The sequence below is a fragment of the Helicoverpa zea genome, chromosome 21, assembly GCF_022581195.2.
Source record: "Helicoverpa zea isolate HzStark_Cry1AcR chromosome 21, ilHelZeax1.1, whole genome shotgun sequence".
NCBI lineage: Eukaryota > Metazoa > Arthropoda > Insecta > Lepidoptera > Noctuidae > Helicoverpa > Helicoverpa zea.
In genome coordinates this window covers 9,439,707-9,460,487 of record NC_061472.1, presented here as the reverse complement: position 1 = coordinate 9,460,487, position 20,781 = coordinate 9,439,707, and the positions used below count along the sequence as shown (strand labels likewise).

At 33.4% G+C, this 20,781-nt stretch overlaps 4 protein-coding genes across 5 annotated transcripts in view; 2 read left to right on the top strand and 2 right to left on the bottom strand.

Annotated features, from left to right (window-relative positions):
- The window catches only part of LOC124640751 (myb/SANT-like DNA-binding domain-containing protein 3), a 27,267-nt gene extending 7,714 nt beyond the window's left edge, over window positions 1–19,553 (top strand). The window contains exons 2-8 of one of the 2 annotated variants that reach the window (XM_047178664.1): window positions 17,379–17,511; window positions 17,826–18,051; window positions 18,157–18,330; window positions 18,405–18,458; window positions 18,693–18,755; window positions 18,831–18,966; window positions 19,178–19,553. In XM_047178664.1, the coding sequence (XP_047034620.1) occupies window positions 17,492–17,511; window positions 17,826–18,051; window positions 18,157–18,330; window positions 18,405–18,458; window positions 18,693–18,755; window positions 18,831–18,966; window positions 19,178–19,419 (915 nt within the window). In that variant the 5' untranslated portion in view covers window positions 17,379–17,491 and the 3' untranslated portion in view covers window positions 19,420–19,553. The remainder of the gene's footprint in view (window positions 1–17,378; window positions 17,512–17,825; window positions 18,052–18,156; window positions 18,331–18,404; window positions 18,459–18,692; window positions 18,756–18,830; window positions 18,967–19,177) is intronic. The other variant, XM_047178665.1, reaches the window with a different exon arrangement.
- On the top strand, window positions 14,210–16,730 carry LOC124640748. The gene is made up of 3 exons (XM_047178660.1): window positions 14,210–14,536; window positions 14,734–15,046; window positions 15,902–16,730. The coding sequence occupies exons 1-3, from the start codon at window positions 14,391–14,393 to the stop codon at window positions 16,688–16,690; spliced, it is 1,248 nt and encodes a 415-aa protein (XP_047034616.1). The 5' UTR covers window positions 14,210–14,390; the 3' UTR covers window positions 16,691–16,730.
- LOC124640750 lies at window positions 15,056–17,396 on the bottom strand. The gene is made up of 2 exons (XM_047178663.1): window positions 16,727–17,396; window positions 15,056–15,822 (listed from the first exon to the last, which is right to left on the bottom strand). Exons 1-2 carry the CDS (start codon window positions 17,063–17,065, stop codon window positions 15,187–15,189), a joined length of 975 nt encoding a protein of 324 aa, XP_047034619.1. The 5' UTR covers window positions 17,066–17,396; the 3' UTR covers window positions 15,056–15,186.
- LOC124640749 (putative nuclease HARBI1) lies at window positions 19,540–20,781 on the bottom strand. Its single transcript, XM_047178662.1, has 2 exons — window positions 20,561–20,781; window positions 19,540–20,453 (listed from the first exon to the last, which is right to left on the bottom strand). Exons 1-2 carry the CDS (start codon window positions 20,779–20,781, stop codon window positions 19,589–19,591), a joined length of 1,086 nt encoding a protein of 361 aa, XP_047034618.1. The 3' UTR covers window positions 19,540–19,588.

Sequence of the window (20,781 nt, the reverse complement as noted above, 5' to 3'; positions counted from 1 at the left end):
GGGCTGCCTTTTAAGTTGTGTCGTTTGAAATAAGTATAGATAATCCAATAGGTTATTACCGTTTATTATTTTTTTAAGAATACTTAGCGATATTTAATGCACTTTTGCATGCATTCAAATCAGTTTTTAAATATTTATTCCATTCCAAAGTGGGGGTAGTCAAAACGGCCGATTTGTATACGTCAACAGCTTCTTCAGGTGTGCTGAAAGGTAGTCCACGAAGAATTTTCTTAATTTTGGTTAATGTATTAAAATCATTAGTGCTTAAGTTACAGCTGTAAGGTGGATGATCCAATATTACAACATTTTGGGAACTCAAAAACATCGGTGTTTGGCGGGCGGTGCGCGAACTTGCATTGTCATGGTGCAGTATCATTCGAAGTCTTGGATAGTTTTTTCTAAATTCGGTGATGACTTTTGGCAAACAAACAATGGTATACGAGTCAGCGGTAACCATGTCGCGATATTTTAGTACAATAGTGGCGACACGATCACCCTTTGCCAAAAACGAGACAACCATTTTTTTTTTAAGTGCTTTGCGAGCGTACGACTTTGGTCGGTTTTGGCTCGTCTTGGAAGACCTAGACAGCTGACTGCTGCTTAGAATCCGGATCATAAGCGTATATCCAGGACTTGTTATCACTAACTATATCATAGACCTGCTTTGACTCTCCTCGGTCGAATCGCTGCAGAGTTTGACGTCACCAACTTACTAGGGCTGTTTCTTGGTCGTCGCTAAGAAAATGTGGTATCCATGGAGAGATCATCTATCTTACGCCAAGTTCTTCGTGTAGGATATTTTTGACTGTGGTCCCTGAAATGCCCACGGATGCCTCTATTTCACCATATGCTACATGTCCGTCTGCGAGGATTAGCTGCCGCACAGCCTCGATATAAACTTGCATCATGGCGGTTTTTGGACGACCTTCACGAGGCTTGTCACTGAAGCTAGAGTGCCCAGGTTGAAATTCTAAATATCAGCGTTCTGCGGTCCTAAGGAATGGTGCTACATCACTAAATACAGAATTAATCTCTTTCTAGTACTGAAGTCGCGACAATCCCCTTTTAAAGTTGTAGAAAATTATCGCACTCAAATTTTCCTTACACATTTCCATTTTTGCAACCGACCTGTCACCTTTGAATGGACGATACAATAAAACTATTCGACCTATTTAAAAACATTCTTTTGTTTTCGAATTCTAAATTCAAAAAGATTCAAATAGCATATATATATATTTTTAAAAATCGCGGGAGGTTACCAAACGACAGAACTTAAAAGGCAGCCTTACGTATTGTATTTTATAATAACTGTACTTTAATTATAAGTAAAAATATACGTATGCTACTTACTCTTTGTTGATTTTTATTTGTTGATAACCTGTAAACATATAAATAGACTAGTAACGTTATTTTGCCTCACTTTTCACAATGAAGTTCATCAAGCAACCCCAGACTTTAGAAATTAGTAATATAAAGTTAGAAAATCAATCACACAAAATAAAACACAGTGCACTTTTGCCTAATACAATCAGATGTATAATATGTGGTCCATCTAACTGCGGGAAAACGAATGTAATGCTCAATTTAATATTGCATGAAAACGGTTTGAAATTCAAGCATATATATTTATACTCTAAGACAGCTTTCCAGCCAAAGTATTGTTTTCTAAAACAAGTTATGAAGAATGTTCCTAGTGCTAAATTCTCGGTCTTCAATGATAATAAAGAAATAATACATCCCAATAATGCTTTAGCTAACTCATTAATGATTTTTGATGACGTTGCATGTGAAAAACAAGTTAACATTCGTAATTATTTTGCAATGGGAAGGCATAAACACATAGATTGTTTTTATTTATCACAAACCTATTCCAAAATACCTAAACAACTAATACGAGACAACGTTAATCTTATAATTATCTTCAGACAGGACGAGAAAAATTTAAAACATATTTACAATGAGCATGTAAATACGGATATGGAGTGGTTAAAATTTAAAAAACTTTGCTCTATGATATGGCAGGATCGGTTTGATTTTTTATTAATAAATAAAGATTGCGCTCTTAATAAAGGAAGATACAGACAAGGCTTCGATACATTTATATGCCTTTAGAATATGCATATATACCCGCGCAATGGAAAAACATATCAATCGACTTCCAATAGCTGTAAATAACAGTTGCGTATGATTGAAAATCAAACGATGGATATTAATATTAAGGAACAATTAATAAAATCAGCAGATACTATAAAAAATAAAATAAAAATATTACAAGATGAAGAAGATAACGCTAATTTAAAATTTAAAAAGGCGTTTAAACCAATAACCGATCCCTTGGAAACTTTAGTTAAAGTGAATGATAAAGATATAAAGATATTTGACATTTCTAAAGATGAAAACAATACATTTGGAAAACTCAGCTCATCTCTAGATTATGAAAGTTTTAAAGAATTTATAAAAACAGACCATAGTGCACATTCTGAATATAAAGACACTCTATCAAGAAATCATGTAAAAAAGTCCACCGATTCACTAATTTCACTGAACAAAGAAGATATGATGGAAATTTATGAGAATAACATAAATGTACCATTTGGGATACGTAGTGAAAACAAAAATCTTATGATGGGAAATTCTAAGGTAACACTTTCTCTTTCAAATAACGTCAATGATTCACAAAAAACAAATATAGTCACTATAAACAATAAGCATTATGAATTAACACCAGGTTTAAAAGAACTTTTGCTACGCAATAAACCCAACCTAAGTTTGGTAACTGAAGTAGATAAAATTGTCTACAAAGATATGCTTCATAATACACATGCACACAAACGAGACTTTCACTCAAATGGTCAAATAAAAGGAGACAAAAGTTTGAAATATCGTCAAATTATCAAACCTTTATTTTCACAACAAAATGATGTTCAAGTAGAAGAGCAGGTAATGCAACCAAAAAGTGGTGGCAACTTACCAACCTTAAAAAAATATAAAAGCAATACAGATTATGTTTATTGGGATGACCCTAATGAATTAATTGAAAGATTGAAACTCCTGATTTCTTCAAAACATGCTGGTCATACAAATCATGACAATGAAATTCTATCCATAGTAGAAGAGTTAAAAGAGGCTGGTATTATAAAAGAATAATAAGCTTTGAAATATTCTCAGTTACTTACTTTTACGGAAGATGAATGAACATGTACATGTTAATTATATTCACACAGAACAAACATCAGTCAGAGGTGATAGTAGCGTAAATATTGAGCGAATTGAAAACACTATTGAGGAATCTAGTAGAAATAAAATTATTACTGAAGAGCAATTTATTTTAAAAGTTGATGGTGCTTTTAAAAAAATTGAAGAATTGAAGAAACTAATTTTAAATTTAGACTATAGGATAAGAAATGTTGAAAAAAGTATTGAGTTAAAAGAAATAGCAGGAAAATTAAACAAGCATTATGAGCAAAGTAGACGTCATAAATGAAATTCATAAATGTGCAAGAATTAACTTTCCGAGAAGGCAGGTCATACTTAAAGATATTGATGATCTTTGGCAAGCTGATTTGATGGATATGCAAGCAATTTCGAAAGTGAATAGTGGTTATAAATATATACTGGTAATCATTGACACCTTTTCAAAATACGCTTGGGCAATTCCTCTGAAACGAAAGAATAAGCAACAGGTATCAGAAGAGTTTAAAGCTCTATTAGCTAAAGGACGTGTTCCAAAAAATTTGCAAACAGATCTAGGAAAAGAATTTTATAATGATAAATTCAAAAATATTGTGAGAAAGTATAAAATCAACCATTATTCTACATATTCCACTAAAAAAGCCTCAATCGTTGAAAGATTAATAAGAACTTTGAAGAATAAACTATACAAAGAATTTAGTCTTAACGGAAATTATAATTGGTATAATGGAACACTCGACAAAAAAGTAAATGAGTACAATAACGCTACTCATAGAACTATTGGACAATCACCAGCTTCTGTAAACCATATCAATAAAAGGAACATATTGCGGAGATACATTCACCTAGCAGAATGTAGGAAGAAAACAACGGGTAGGAAATTTAACATCGGTGACTTTGTTAGAATAAGTAAATACAAAGGATGTTTTGATAAAGGATATTACCCAAACTGGTCCACAGAAATATTCAAGATTAAAAAAATACAAGAAACGAATCCAAGGACTTATTTGTTAGAAGATGCAAGATGTCGTCCTATACTAGGAGCTTTTTATCCACAAGAACTTCAGAAAACCAACCATCCTGATGTATACTTAGTTGAAAAGGTTTTAAAACGAAAAGGAAACCAGGTATATGTTAAATGGCTCGGACTTCCTCCTAGTGAAAACAGCTGGATCGATAAAACAAATGTATTATAAGTATACTTAAGTGAAAAAAATAAATAATTCTAAACTGTATTTAAGGAAATACATATATGATTACTATTCATTACGGATTTGCTCTTTAAACAACTAAGTCCTGTATTTGTTTCGAATAAAATTAAATTGCATTGCTATTTCTTTGGAGAAAATTAAAGAAATAACAATGAAAATAAGACGAAGTGACATAGCAAACAAAAGTAAGCAAACAACCTCAAATAAACTCACCAGTCAAACAAGATCAGGAGCTGGTTTTAAGAAAACTCTTAAAAAAGTTGTTTCTCATACTAAAAAGCATATAAAAAAAATTAAACCTTCATGTAAGAAAGCATTGATGGAATTAGCTTACACAGCAGCTAAAGACTTTGCATCCGATTTTCCGATAAAATTACCCAGGATAATTCCAGTACCAAAAACTGGTGGATTTCTTCCGTTAGTACCGATATTTGCTGGATTATCTGCTGCAGGCAGTTTGGCAGGAGGTGCTGCTGGGATTGTAAAAGCTATTAATGCATATAAAATAGCCAAGAAACAATTAGCCGAATCGGAACGACACAACAAGGAAATGGAAACGTTATTGATTGGAAGAGGGTTACACCTCAAACCTTACAAAGATGGTTTAGGGATTTATGTCACAAAGAAAAAAAACTAAACTCTCGGCTACCCAATAGAGCTTTAACCAATATTGATATAATTAAGCATTCAAATAATATTCCATTCTTCCGAGGTGTATTTATGAGAGATAAATTACCGGATAAAGTTTCATCAATAGAATGCGGAGTGATCAATCTTGACTCTTCTAAAAACACCGGTACTCATTGGGTAGCCTATGGCAAAATAAATGACTACATAGAATATTTCGACAGTTATGGTAACTTAAAACCTCCTAAAGAATTTATGAAGTACATAGGAAAGAAAAATATTCAGTATAATTATGAAAACATACAGCGTGATCACTTGTACAATTGTGGACACTTGTGTCTAAAATTTCTGAAATCATTTTGGAAAAGTAATAAAATATCGTAACCTAATTAAAGGTCTTTTATTATTCTATATTACAAAATTATTTATACCCTTGTAACTCACACTAATTATAAAATACTTATTTCTTTAATCATCTTCGCATTCTAAGGATGTAAGTGATGACAAGCACTAGTCGTGTTATTTGAATTATTTAAGATACCTAATCTCTTTTGTAAATTTAGAATAAAATGTTGGTCTTCTATAAAACAACTAATGTGAGAGGAAAATGTAATATTTCCCTTCCTATCTTCAAAGAAGAGAGACGTCTCAAAACGATAAAAATAAAAAAGATTACAAAAGAAAATAAACAATTTCTACGAGATATTGGATTAAAATTAAATTAAAAAATGCTGCAAATAATGGATTTACCACAACATGACAACTCTATTGAGAGCTATGAGATCCATAGCTACAATCCATATACTACCAGTTTTAAAGAAAATGATGAAATCAGAATACCCATTCACCAACAAGATTTGTACTTATTACCATCAGGAAGTTCCATTTATATAGAAGGGTATGCAAGTGTATCTAGTAAAGATCCTGCAGGAAAAATAGTTAAAAAGGATGTTGTTTTTATAAACAACCCCATGTCATATTTGTTTCAAGATATTAGGTACGAATTGAATGGTGTTGAAATCGATCGTATTAAAAATGCTGGTATTACAACAACCTTAAAATCATATGTCTCAATGAATGAAGGTGAAAGTAAAGCTGCTGCAGTTTGGGGATGGAACTTAAATGGTACAAAACTAGAAAATGGATATTTTAGTGCTATTGTACCATTAAATAGAATACTGGGATTTGCAGAAGACTATGACAAAATTATTATCAATTGTAAACATGAACTTATATTACAACGAAGTAGCTCCGCATTATGCTGTGTGCTTACAGAAAAAAATGATAACGTAGAAATCGACATACAGAAAATACAGTGGCGTGTGCCGCATATTAAAGTTTCAGATCGTAATAAATTATTATTGCTCAAGAGCCTAGAGAGAGATCGTTCCATACAGATAGCATTTAGAAATTGGGATTTGTATGAATATCCATTGCTGCCACGAACAACGAAACATTCATGGTCAGTTAAGACTACTTCCCAGCTAGAGAAACCCAGGTTTGTGATATTTGGTTTGCAAACGAACCGAAAAGCAAACAAAAATAGAAGCTCTGCCTTATTTGATCATTGCAATGTAAGCAATATTAAATTGTTTCTAAACTCGCAATACTATCCGTATGACTCTCTTAATCTGAAATTTCATGAAGGCAAATATAGTATATTATATGAGATGTTTACTAATTTTCGTCAGTCTTACTACAACTTAGGCGTTGATCCGTTGCTGAGCTTAAATCAATTCAAAGAAATAGCTCCAGTTTTTGTGATTGATTGCTCAAGACAGAACGATTCACTTAAAACGGGACCAGTTGACGTGAGAATAGAAGTTGAATGTTCTGAAGATATTCCAGATAATACATCTGCCTATTGTTTAATTATAAACGATCGACTTTACGAATACAGACCTTTAAGTAATATTGTGAGAAAACTATCATGAATGTTATCGTTGACGTCCAAGGGTTTAAAACTGAAGGAAACAATTTTATTCCAAAAGAAATAGCAATAATGTGCAAAGGACGCATTCAGGTTTTATTGATAAAACCACCTCAACCGTTTTATACTTTGTCTAAAAAAGAACGATCGCGAATAGCTTGGATAGAAAAAAACAAAGGAATAAACTGGAACGAGGGCTTCGTACCATATTTTAACTATAAAGCTAATTTCGGTAATTTTTTTAAAAATAAATCTGTGTATACTAAAGGTAGTGAAAAAGTGGTATGGTTAAAAGATATCTTAGAAATAGATAATGTACATAATTTAGAGAGTAAAAAATGTCCTAGTTTAGAAACATTGTATAACACTTATTCAACTTCTCCAGATATTGTATGTTGTTTACATCATAACAATATATGTGCTTTAAGAAATGTATTTTGTTTAAATAAGTGGTGTGTAGAAAATAAAGTCTTTATTTAAGAACTCTATTAACATAAATAAATCATCATCTTACATTAGTTTCTAGTTTTATTTCCGGAACACCTATGATTTTAACATCAAATAATGTTATTTGCTTTCCAAAGACATAGAACAGCTCTTGTCTGTTAGTATGAACCGCTCATTCGATTTGTCTAAATAAATGCTGTTTGTAAGCAGTTGCAACATAAATAACGTACAATATATAAACGTGATATAATTATATACGGGAATGCAATTCAGGAAACATATTAAATTGAAGTTACCTAAAAGACAAGGTAAGTATTGAGGGACCACCTTTTTACTATAGATGGGTCTCTAAGTAACTAAGATAGTTGTCTTACTTTAAATAAAGGTTTTTGAATAGAAGTCTCATTCTGAATAGAGAATTCTGAATACAGTACTTATTTAGTTTAGTGAATAGAGGTCTTACTTTGAATAAAGGTTTTTGAATAGAAGTCTCATTTTGAAAAGAGAATTCTGGATACGATACTTATTTAATTCAGTGAATAGAGGTCTTACTTTGAATAAAGGTTTTTGAATAGAAGTCTCATTTTGAAAAGAGAATTCTGGATACGATACTTATTTAATTCAGTGAATAGAGGTCTTACTTTGAATAAAGGTTTTTGAATAGAAGTCTCGTTTTGAATAGAAAATTCTGAATACAGTACTCATTTTGAAAAGAGAGTATTGGGGTATCTGGATCATCATTTGATCCAGATGCCCCAATACTCTCCTACTTTTGTTTCTTTTTGTTTAATATTTATAAGATGTTTTTCAATAAATAAAACACTGATAACCTTTAATATAATTTATTTTTTTCTTTTAAAACATTTCATGTATAATTTTTTCGCTTTTAGCTTATAGGAATCCGTATCATCATCACACTCTCTCCTATTTATTAATATTTTATTAATATCTTTACAGTAATTGTAAATAAAGAATCTGCAGGATATATTGATTAAAAAGTCTATTAATTTTTCTTTATGAATTTCACATTTTATGAAATCGAATTTCAAATGTATAAATATTAATGTTTTGATGAAATCTTTTAAATATTTTTTTTCCAAACATTTTTTAATTATTGTGTAATTTATATCCTGCAGATTCGAAACACAATTTAAGAGAGAGTCGCTGGGACTGCAAAGCCATTTTTTATTAGCATACTCTCTATATTTTAAATAATCGTGTTCCTGATCGGACATTAAATTTTTTTTACATTCACTACAACCCTTGAAGACTTTCTTCTTAGCGGTTTTAATAAAATAACCGCTAACATATTGTAGCCCCCCAATTATACGGGGGTCGCTTTTGTCTTCAAGGGCTGTAAATTCAATGTCCGGAATCTCAGAGAGCTCACAATTTATTTGTTCTTTGCAGGCCCCGCTTGTGATGAGAACTTCATGCAAAGCGTGGCAATTATCTGCCTCACAATTTGTCCCTGGGGCATGGACACTAGATAGGCTGTTTATTAAAAGGCTGCTAAATGCTGCTTCAAATCCATCTGGAGTAGGGTTTACGTTGCGGCATCCTTGACTCCTTATCGATCCAAAAAAATTTTCTATTGGATCCTGATTCAGATGCCGCAACCAAACCGATGTCACTCCGTACTTCGCAGCAATTTTTTTTAAAAGCAGTTCTATTCCTTCTAGTGTCCATACCCAGTTACTTAAGGTGGGAACATACTCCACATTCGAGGTTTTTACATTCACAAATTTCATATTTTTTAAAAATATTTTTGCCTCCATCCATGTTTTGTGATGTATTGAGTTCGGCGTCGCAGGTCCCAGCAGTGGTTTACTGTGCTTCCTTTTCCCGAAGCTTCCGTTAATGGAGTCAAAAAGTTTGTCAAAAAACAAGATGACGTCCGCTGTATTTTGCGCATCTTGAGAGATTATTCCTTTTTCTGCAAAAAAATAAGAAAAAAAATATTAATAAATATTCCTCACACGTTCTTACAACGCAATCTAGTCCCAAACAAAGCATTGCTTGCTTGTAATTTGGGTACAGCAGACAACCAATAAATGAACTTATATAAATATAAATATTTTATAAATAACATAACATAGTGTACATATGTAGAAACACCCACACACATAAATGTTTGACTTATGCGGGAATCGAACCCGCGACCTCCTGTGGCAGGCAGATACACTGGCTACTATGGCATCTAGTCATCAATAAGAAACTTGTTATTATTAAATCTGAACTGGGAGCAGTTTTTAATTTGTGAAAACTTTTACTATACAATCTTCCGCCCGCGGTTCTACCGCATCCCGTGAAAGCTACTTCGCGCACCCAGATTAAAAGTCACTTTTAGTCTTCCTCAATAAATGAGCTATCTAACGGTGAAAGATTATTTCAAATTAGACCTGATCGACCTTGGTGATTGGATTGGTTCTTCAGATTAGCATGGTTAAGAAAACATACAAACAAAAAAATCTTCAGCTTTATAATATATAAGTATCGATAAAATAATGCAATGTGAAAACATTATGTAATAAAGTTTATTTACCTGCTAGGTAGCCCATATTTGATGCTACAGTTTGGCTGAATAGTTGCGTAGCAAATTTAACTTTCATCCGTGGAATTTTACTGGGAATGCAGTGGGAGTCTGTTAATTTTGGCACCAGTCTTATGCCTTTGTAGCCTGGGTTTTCTTGGTGCAGTGCAGTTATGTGTTCCCACTTTGCCATTAGCATTTTGTTGTCTTTTTTATATAGTAGATTTTTCGTTATTAAATTATTTCTTATACATTTCATTAAGTGAGGTGGGTCATACAAGGGAATGATTTCCTGTTTATTTATTAAAATAATATTTCCCTCAGGTTCTTCTGATTTTCTTAACAGAATACCTCTTGTTTCTTGTAACAAGAATTTAATGCAGTTAACATTATTTGTTCCTTGGTCGCACACTGTTGCTACCACATTAAGACCAGCATTTTGTAGTTCTGTGATGACAGCCTTTAATTGTTTTGCCAGTTCTGGTCCCTTTGTGGCAGACTGAGAAAATGTGTATGCAACGGGTTGCTTATAATTTTTTATAAGTCCTCTTATCATAAATACCTGCGCATGATCTGCATACTCAGGCAGTGTCTCTTGCCCATTGGTTACAAACCCACTCACTCTGTCCTTCCTTTCATTGTATGCCACATTCGGTTTTAGTGACATTTCGTCAAAAAGAACCACACATAATTTGTGCTCTGGTTTCATTTTAAGTGTGGCTTTTTTTATTTGTGCCATCAAATTTTTATTGATACCAGCATTTATATCTGCCATATTAATTAATTTTATTAAAATTTGGCGTGATGGCAGGATAAAGATTTTCCTCAGGAATCTGTATCCTTTTGGGCTTTGCTTGAGGATAGTCAAAGCTACAATTTTTTCCTCTAATGTGAAACGCCGGCCTTTTTTTTCCTTTTTGTGCTCCCTGAACTGCAGCAAAGTTAAAATTTTTGATGTGCTAGACATTTTGTCTAGAGTTTCTAAAAATTGAGGGTTTGTAGTAATATTTTGCAGGGCCTTGATCTTGATTGCCTGCTTTTTAACCTTGCTACGGCATTTGCTGAGTTTCACACCAACTTGCAGCATTTTCTGATACAGAGCACGCTCAGTTTTCGTAACAGCAACCTGTTTTACCGCCTTCTTACTAACACATTTAACTTTGCGATGCACTGAAAAAATAATAAGAATCATATGAATAAAAATTGCAGAATTTAAGAGTACATATGAGTGAGATAGCATCAAAGCTAGTTGTGTGTGAAAGTATCCCATGATTGAAATATGTATTAAATCTATAAATCAGTACCTAGTTAATAAACCATGATAGTGAGTGTAACAAGCAAACTCAGCTTTGAAGTTATTAAGTTTGATTACAATTGTGTTGCTTACCAAGATCTTTCACCACCTCAACATTTTCTTCTTCACTATGAGGCTGTCTATCACTGTGTACAGACTGAGATTCTGAAGTGACAGGATCTGAAAGGTCATTAACATATTTGGTAAGAAATGTGTGCCTATTATATACAAACCAATTAAGCTGATGATCATTACCATCATCATGAATGTAGCAGTTCATATTGAGTAACCATTATTTGAATCATATTGAATTAATTAAAGCCAGCCCACTACTAGACAAAGTTACTTTTTCTTTTATATAGTTTATAATATCAACTAGCGACCCGCCCCGGCTTCGCACGGGATAACAGTATTTCCCCAGTATTTAATGTATGTTATTATACATAAAAACCTTCCTCTTGAATCACTCTACCTATTACAAAAAACCGCATCAAAATCCGTTGCGTAGTTTTAAAGATTTGAGCGTTCATAGGGACATACAACATGACACATGACAGAAAAAGCGACTTTGTTTTATACTATGTAGTGATAAGGATGTTAACATTTTAGGACTTATGCATATGACATATAAATGTAATTTAACAAACTGTATTTCATCAATCACTCTTGTCTTAAGGGATAGGTTTATAGAGAGGCTAGTTTACTTTAATTGTTTGCAAAATTATAACTCAGGAACAACAAAAATAATTCAATTTAAGATGATTTTAAGGTAAATTAGCACATTTATCGAGAGAGGCTACATTTTATCCGGGCGCATGAAGGAGTTCCAGGACAGAATATGTGTAAAATAATTGCTGATTAAATGCTTGTATGTAGGATCACTCACCAAGATTCTCTTTCATTTGTACATCTTCAATTGAACCTTGTGAGTGTATATGTAGATGCGCAGGTTCTGTAAATAATAATATTCAGTGATTAGTATATGTTATTATTACATCATTTATTGCTAGTGTCTATCTATCAATTACACTATATGCTGTCCGCATGGGTGCCGCATATTATGCACAAATATGTTGACATTATTGAAAAGAAACAAGTATTAAACAAAACAAAGTAATACAAAAGTAAATTATTTCAGACATGGTAATGGTTTTTTGTATGCCTAAGTGAGAGTAGTAGAAATCATAATTGACATGTACCTTGAAAACTAGACGTTATGGATACCACATATTATGTTTGGAACATTTGATCTATGATTCATTACCTATTCATTCAGTCAAGAGGGTACCAAAATTGTGTAATGCAGTGCTATTTAAGTATTACAACAAATTAAAAATAGCAAAGGATTTTTGGTAAATGTGACATTCAAGTTACTCAATTTCAGCCTAATTTGTAGGAATAAATGATCTTTGAAATAACTTCACTCAAAAATGGCTGGACCGATTTGGTTGAAATTTGGTATGTAGATAGGTGATACCCTGGATTAAGACATAGGCCACTTTTTATCAATACACCATGCGGACGAAGCCGCAAGTGGAAGCTAGTACATACGTAATGTAAATGTATGTATAAAAATGAATTGCTTGTTTATATGTATATGATAAAATATACCTTTTGATGTAGACGGTCCTGAAATCTGAAGAGGTCTTAGTGCTCTTTTTTCAATGCTGAATTTCGAGCAAGATAATCCTGTAAACAACGATAAAATAATATGAATTATAAATATAGTAAATTTTGAAATGTAATATAGAAACTCTTGTATGACATACTGCGTACATACAGAAATTGTGGCTCCAAAGAAATCTCTATTCAGATGTTTTAGACTTACTGCAGCTTTTCATTTTGTGATTTGGAAAGTTTACTTTAAACTCAAATAACATGACTGTTTATTTCTTTCTAACATCAACTCTAGAAATTTGAGACTTAGGTACTCTTTAAGGTAAACAGGTACCTTAATTTGGGTATTTTACTAAAACTAACCTGGCATGTTTTTTGTAGGTACAGCTCCTTTGGCAAGTCGGTTATTCCGGCACCAATATTTTGGTTCGAAATGATCATTACAGACGCGGCGGTATTTGAAAATATGGTTATTTTCAAGTTGCAAAATGTCACCACCAATATGAAAGACCCATGTATTAAATAGCTGCCTATCCTTATCTGGATTAGGGAATTTATGTAAATACCCCGTAGTGTCTGAAAAAAAGGGTAACAAGTTAGAATTCAGTGGAGTCGTGACAAAATGACGACTATTTGTTTTAAGGATGTTGATAAATGCTTACCTAAGCCATTTGTACATCCGGGAACACAACACTTTCTATTAGACATGATAAATATTAATTATCACAAAACGGGTCAACGAGTCCTATCTCAAGCACAAAATTCACAAGATTTCGATCACCTCAAGCACAAAATCGACACGGCCGAAGGAGCAGAGGCTCAACTTAACGGACTTAGGTGGATAAAGCACTAATAGGGATAAAAATCTGGAAAAACAAACAAGACACCGAAAAGCACTTCAGCGCAAACCGGCAGCCAAATTTGTTTGATTGACAATTTTTGCATAATGTTGCATGTAGAAAATGGATTTAATGTTGCCAGTAGAAAATAAATTCTTGAATTTTATTTTATTTCTGGCTAATTGATAATAAACATTAAATTTTAGTAATTGCTTCAATATGCAACTCAAAATTTTTATTATTTATTTTTTTATTTTAGCTGAAAAAAAAGATAGGGTAAGAGTAGAACCAATAAAAGATGTGATAGCGCCCTCTTACACACCTAAGCATAACTACTACGCAATCGCGCATCATCGTCATTACAAATAACGCCATCTATATTTCAGTTTCTTTAATATCTTACATTATAATACTACCAAATTAAAATGACACTTCCATGTAAGGACCTCAATGTATTTACTGTCTCACTTCATTTTGCAGACCTATAATGATACGTTTTCTCGTTTGCCACTATTAAGCCATCTACACACTCGCGCGCGAATCACGGCGCCAATCGCGACGCGAATCGCGGCGCGAATTGGAGCAAGAACTGCCAACTGTCCACACTGGCAGAGGTTCGCGCCGGGCTCTCAGTATAGTTCGCGCACTTGACGCGTATGCACGCCAAGCATTTAATCAATATAGTTTATTTGTAGTCGGTATGGACAGTGAAACCACTACAGCAGCTGCGGGGCTACTTTGCGCTTTAGCAATTTATAGTTACGCCATAAAGAAAAAACAAACAATTCAAAAGAAGCAAAGAAAACGGAGATGGTGGATTACCACCATTCACCGAAACAGAACCAGGTAAGTACCAATTTATTATGCTTTCTCATAGAGTTTAGGATATAGTAAGTACGTAGTACAAGATGGGTGAAATAAATATATATTCACTTTTAGCTATATAAAATTACAGTTTTAATAACAGTTAAAATGTAATACGCCGCTGTAACATATCTTGTGATGTGGGATCTGATACTTGATAACTTTGTATTTTGTTACAGTGCAACCATGGAGGAGCAGTTGAATGAACTAGTTGCAGAACCTACAGATGAATTCAAAAAGTTTTCCCGGATGTCATTAAATGATTTTGAATATTTGCTTAGTCAAATTTCAACACGAATTTCAAAACAAGACACCCAATTACGAAAAGCTATTCCTGCCCAGATACGTCTCGCTATAACACTGAGATACTTAGCAACAGGAGATGACTTTGAAAGCCTTCATTTTTTGTTCAAAGTTTCACCACAAATAATATCAAAAATTATACCCGAAGTTTGCCATGCCCTATGTGAAGTGTTAGAGGATGAAATAAAAGTAAGGACATCAATTTAATACTTTTATTATGCATATACAGAACTACTTAGAATCTAGAATATAACTTTGCAAAATCAACCAAATATAATAACAAAATTCAATAGACAATAAAAACAAAATTCGGTAATTTCAGTAGGTATTTAACTTAAGTCAAAAGCTGTCTGAACTATATCATTATTATGATCAGATGTGTTTGCATCTTGGTTCTCTGGTAAATGAAGGACAGGATAATCTGGTGTACGAATTAGCCGGTTCGATTGAATAATGATATTAGAAGGTGGGGCTGATATTACTTGTCTATTTTGGTAATAAGTATTTTGATTCGCCTGCCCGTAATGAAATGGAGGCTCTGAATGCGTAGATGATGATGTGCCTGTTCTTGGTTCATAAAAATGAGGTGGCGATGGAGTCATCACTAAAGGGTCATCAAATTGGTATTGTAAATACATCCCATCAATGTCGTGCATCAACTTCAATCTATTCTTTTCAGATAATTTTCGCAACTTATTTGCTAATAGTTTTCCGTATAAATCGCAATCATCGTCTTGCTGAATAGGCTGTAATGGGTTCCTTTTTAGCGTGGATTTGAAGGTGATAAGAGCGTCTTTAACGACATTTCCTGCGTCAACCACTTCTGAAGAGATTTTGCGTCGGTGGATTGTCTGGTCACTGTCTTTTTGGGTGTTAATAGACTGACTTCGATTTTCATTCATTTCTTCAACATTCTCTTTAATAGCTTCGAGATTTACTTCTTTAGGCTCCTTTATTCCACGTTCCTAAAAAAACACACATACATTTAGGCACTTAAATACTGTTTTTTACATGAAGGTTTTATATATGTTATGTTTTTTGCAGATACCATCTTGTCCAGAAGAGTGGCTGCGTATTGAAAGAGGATTTGCAAGGAAGTTTCCTCGAGCGGTTGGATCTATTGACGGCAAACATATTGTTCTCGACTGTCCATTCAATTCTGGTTCTGTATACTATAATTATAAAAGAACCTACAGTATAGTATTACTAGCATTAGTTGATAGTCAATACAATTTCATGTTTGCTGACATTGGTTGCCAAGGCAGAATAAGTGACGGTGGAGTTTTTACAAATAGTATTTTATGGAACAAGATGTGTACAAACAGCTTAAATTTACCACCACCGCATCCATTACCAGGTTCGAACATTGATGTGCCCTACGTTTTTTTGGGGGATGGAGCCTTTGCACTGTCAGAACATTTAATGAAGCCCTATCCTGATCAGCACAACATAGGATCTGCAAAACGTGAATTCAACAAAAGATTATCTTCAGCTCGGGTAGTGGTAGAAAATACTTTTGGTATATTGGCGGCCAGATTTAGAGTGTTTAGAAAACCAATCCCATTACAACCACAAAAGGCTCGCCTTATAACATATACTTGTATACTACTACATAACTTCTTGAGACGAAGTTCTACTTCTTTACATATCTATACACCACCCGGATCTATTGATATGTTTGATGATGATGGAGTACTTATACAACCTGGATCATGGAGGACAGATCAAGAAAATACATCCGCTTTTCGTAACTTGAGAAGAGTACCTCGGCGATCAGCAAATAACGCCACAGAAATAAGAAACGAATTCACAAAATATTTAAGTAATATTTAAGTACCTAACTATTAAAAAATAAAGTTATCTACTAACCGTATTCATACTTTTTTTACACTTTAGAGTATCTCCCAAAAAAGCATCCATTGCTTCATAAGCGAACCAAATGGGCTGATATATCTCATCGGCACCAGCTCCCGATTGAACGGACTTCTTAACTTTTCCCTTGTAGCTCCTATAGCTTGACATGAGAGAACCTTTTTTCTTTTTCAATTCATCAATTGGTATTTCCATCACCGTACTTATCCGCATCCAAGCATCATGGGTTTTCAGTTTATTTTTATAATCTTTCAAATTAATGTCCCATAATACCGGCTCAGCACGAAAACATTCTATAAATGTTAGTTCTAATTCATTGCTCCACACGTTACTCATTTTGCAAGCAAAATCGTAGCATATACCTAAAAAAAAACTAAAACACAACCATCCGTGTCAATTGCTACTGAGCGACTGAGCTGCCCGAGGCGCGAATGTATAGTCTTGTCGCGTTCACGTCGCGCTTCGCGCCTGCGAGCGCTTTGTCGCGGGACAAAAAACCGACAATTTTCGGGGAACACAGCGCGAACGAGCCGCGAAGCCGCGAAGAATATGCGAATCGGATCTACACTCATGTTACGCGGGTGTTTCGCGCCTTCGCGCGCGGTTCGCGCGCGAGTGTGTAGACGGCTTTAAGATTGTCACCCCTGAAATTTATTTTCACGAATCTCGTTTCGTGAGGTTAGGTTTGTGTTATTATAATTGTTGTGTTTTTGTTGTGTCCGTCTGTTTGCCGAATCAAGCACGGATATTGTAATAGTAATAATGGATGACTTCAAGACAAAGTGAGTTTAATTTTATGTTAAATTTATTATACCTGATAAAAAGTGCGCCACTACATTAGTACATTATAACTTTTAGCCTATGCAAGTTAAATCAAGCGTGTTTTACTTAGGTCCTATATAAAATAATATCTCAGTCCACACTTTTTATTCATACAACATTGTTTAGAAAATGTTTTATTTAATTGTTCATACAATAAATAAAAAAAAACTATGTGAAATAACATAATTAAACATCCATATGAAAAATTCATGGTATATTCCTTACTGCCTATTGTTATTTACCACATTGAATAAAGTATTTGTTATTTTTACAGGGAAAGAAGTGTCAATTTTACTAAGGAAGAGATTAGTCGATTGCAGATACTTGTAGACAAATATAAAAATGTACTTATGTGTAAAAAAACTGATGGGAGTAGTACAAAACAAAAAGACCATGCATGGCACTGCATCGCAAAGGAATTTAATGCTGTTGGTCAAGTACCTAGAAACATGAAGCAGCTAAAATATAAATTTGAAAATATGAAAAGATCTGCAAAGAAGGTAATTCTACCTACTTTCCGCTGCTTGGAAGTGAACTAATCTCACCTTCTAAAAACATGAATCAATTTATGTCTAATGTTATAACAAAGAAATTATATTTTGCAGGTAGCAAGTAGAGAACGTCAGGAAATGAGACGCACAGGTGGAGGAAATCCTCCCTCACTTCCTCCAGATTCAGAAGATGCTACTGATTGGTTAAGATCCATTATGTCTGGATCTATTGATGGAAATGAGGCTATATATGATGATGACATTATTTCCCCAAATTCCATTGTTACAGTGAGTAAATTATTGCAGATTATAAATAAGGTGTAAAGGAGATACTATAAAATATATTCTTTTTTTTTTTTCAGATTCCCATAATTCACAAAGATAAGGATTTTGATGAAATTCCTCCTATACAAAAAGTAATGAGGGTTTGAATTGTTAAAGATAATTTGATTATTTTTAGACCCTGTTATCTACATATCATCACAAATATTTAGTGATTGTGATAAAACTTATAAGTACTAAGCTTGTAGGTTTAAAAATTTAAAAAATAAATAAATTGCACTATTTATTCAAAACTATTTGCCACCAATCTGCTGTTTAGATTTAGTAATAAATTGAAAAGATTAATAATAAAAGCAATGTTTTTACAGAAAGTGAAACTAGACACAAATACTGATAGTGAAATTCAACATGACATGCCCAATATACTCAAGGTATTTATGTATTCCAAATTATTTAATATGTATTTGGATTAGATGCATTAATTAATTATATTAACTTGTTTGCAGGATGTTGTAGTCAACACAATTATTACAGATCAAGACAAAAGTTTTGATAATGTTGAAAATATTGTCCCAGATGAAGTTTTTGATGCTAGTGCCCCACATTCATCACTAAAGAGACCAGTAGCACCACAACTAAGTCGTAAGTATTTTTAAATGACAATCTATAGCCAAACTTTGTACTTACATACATAGATAAATATATAACAAAAACACCAGAGTTCACCACAAGTGTTTTTCCTTGGTGGTGATCGAACCCACACCATCTAGTACATCAGCAGGGTTACCACCGACTGCGCTAATAGGCCATTTAATTATTGAGTGTGTAGCCTAATATTTTATTTCAATTTTAGGTATCATAAAGAAAAAACAAGGGAAGAGTGAAAATATCATAAAACAAGCACTAAGGGAAAAGAAACTGACAGTTTTAGATGGCCTTCATGAGTTGGAGATGGAAAAGATAAAGTTATCTATTAGTCACCAAAATGAATTACACAGCCAGTTACTGAGGCACAATGAAGAAAAACATAAGCTTGAAGTGGATAAACTTAAACTTGAAATAGATATTTTAAGGGAGAAAAAAATAAATTTTTAAGATACATTTTTACTTTTTGTATAGGAGAAATTTCATCAAAATCCTTATCTTTCTGAATTATGGGAATCTGAAAATGCCATGCACTTTTTGTTTTCTACTGAGAAAAAAAATAAAAATGCATTTTTATTTTTGAAGTTTTTTTATTTATTCATTTAAAACATAGTCTATCTTAATGTAATCTATCAAAATAAGTATTTATTAGCATATTCCTATTATGCTCGTCATGCTGGCTAACATATGCAGAGGTCAGGTCATTGTCATCAGAATCTGATGATTCATTATCAGAGTCGTAACATGTTGGCATCGGGTCTCTCAATTTCTTGCAAATATTATATAGGACAGCCATTGCCACTATAGCACATTGGGCTCTTGCTGTATTTGTTCTGAGTTTCCATGACACTGCAGGAAACCTTTTTTTCCAACAACCAAAACTGCGTTCTACAATATTTCTAGTACGAATATGACTTTCATTGTACAGTTTTTCAGCTTCTGTAACAGGATTACGTAGAGGTGTTAGCAAATATGGTTTATTGGCATAACCTTTGTCTCCTAGTAACCAAAAACCATCAAATTCTCCATCTTCTAGGCGTCCCTTAATGACACTGCTGTTGAAAATATGGCTGTCGTGACAGCTTCCAGGCCATCTAGCAACTATATTTGTAATGTACATCTCAGCATTTGTGATTACTTGCACATTAAGAGAAAATACCTGTTTTCTATTTCTATATGTTTCTGCATCTGCACCACCTGGCGATTTGATTGGTATATGTGTGCAGTCTATAGTTCCTATTACTTTAGGAAATGCACATATTTCATAAAATTTTTTGGCCTCAGTTTCCATTTCCTCAATATTTTTAGGCATTGCAATCCAGTCTGTTCTTAGTCCGGCTATAGCTCTGCTCACTCGATGAATTATTCGACAAACAGTAGATTTGTGAACACCTGCAGCATCCCCAATGCAGCGTTGAAAAGAACCACATGCGTAAAATTCCAATGCCATTATTATTTGCTGCTCTGGAGTAACTGCAAAGTTTCTGAAAAGAAAAACAATATTGTTTATGTAGTTATACCTTAGTCATACATAGGACGACTCAAATATTCCCACTATAGTTTTTAAAGCCTTTATTAAACAGGCACTTACTTCATGGTTCTGGTTTGGAGCAATGGTGCTAAATGAGAAGCCAGGGCTCGTGCTAAACCTTTGGAAATCCGAAATCTATCCAAGAACTCCTGCTCATTCCATTTTAGGAATCGATTAACACGTGGTTGATACACTTTTTTCTTTCGAGAATTAGGTAAATCATTATAATTTTCGTCGTCAGAAGAACTAGATTCCCATAAAATATCACGTACTAAAGACAT

Coding starts and splice junctions, on each gene's coding strand:
- LOC124640748 (XM_047178660.1), top strand. CDS start 14,391: ATGGACAGTGAAACCACTACAGCAGCTGCGGGGCTACTTTGCGCTTTA. Junction 14,537..14,733: donor ATTCACCGAAACAGAACCAG/GTAAGTACCAAT, acceptor ATTTTGTTACAG/TGCAACCATGGAGGAGCAGT. Junction 15,047..15,901: donor TGTTAGAGGATGAAATAAAA/GTAAGGACATCA, acceptor TGTTTTTTGCAG/ATACCATCTTGTCCAGAAGA.
- LOC124640750 (XM_047178663.1), bottom strand. CDS start 17,065: ATGAGTAACGTGTGGAGCAATGAATTAGAACTAACATTTATAGAATGT. Junction 15,823..16,726: donor GTAAAAAAAGTATGAATACG/GTTAGTAGATAA, acceptor GTGTTTTTTTAG/GAACGTGGAATAAAGGAGCC.
- LOC124640749 (XM_047178662.1), bottom strand. CDS start 20,781: ATGTCTTTAGTACGTGATATTTTATGGGAATCTAGTTCTTCTGACGAC. Junction 20,454..20,560: donor CTCCAAACCAGAACCATGAA/GTAAGTGCCTGT, acceptor TTTTCTTTTCAG/AAACTTTGCAGTTACTCCAG.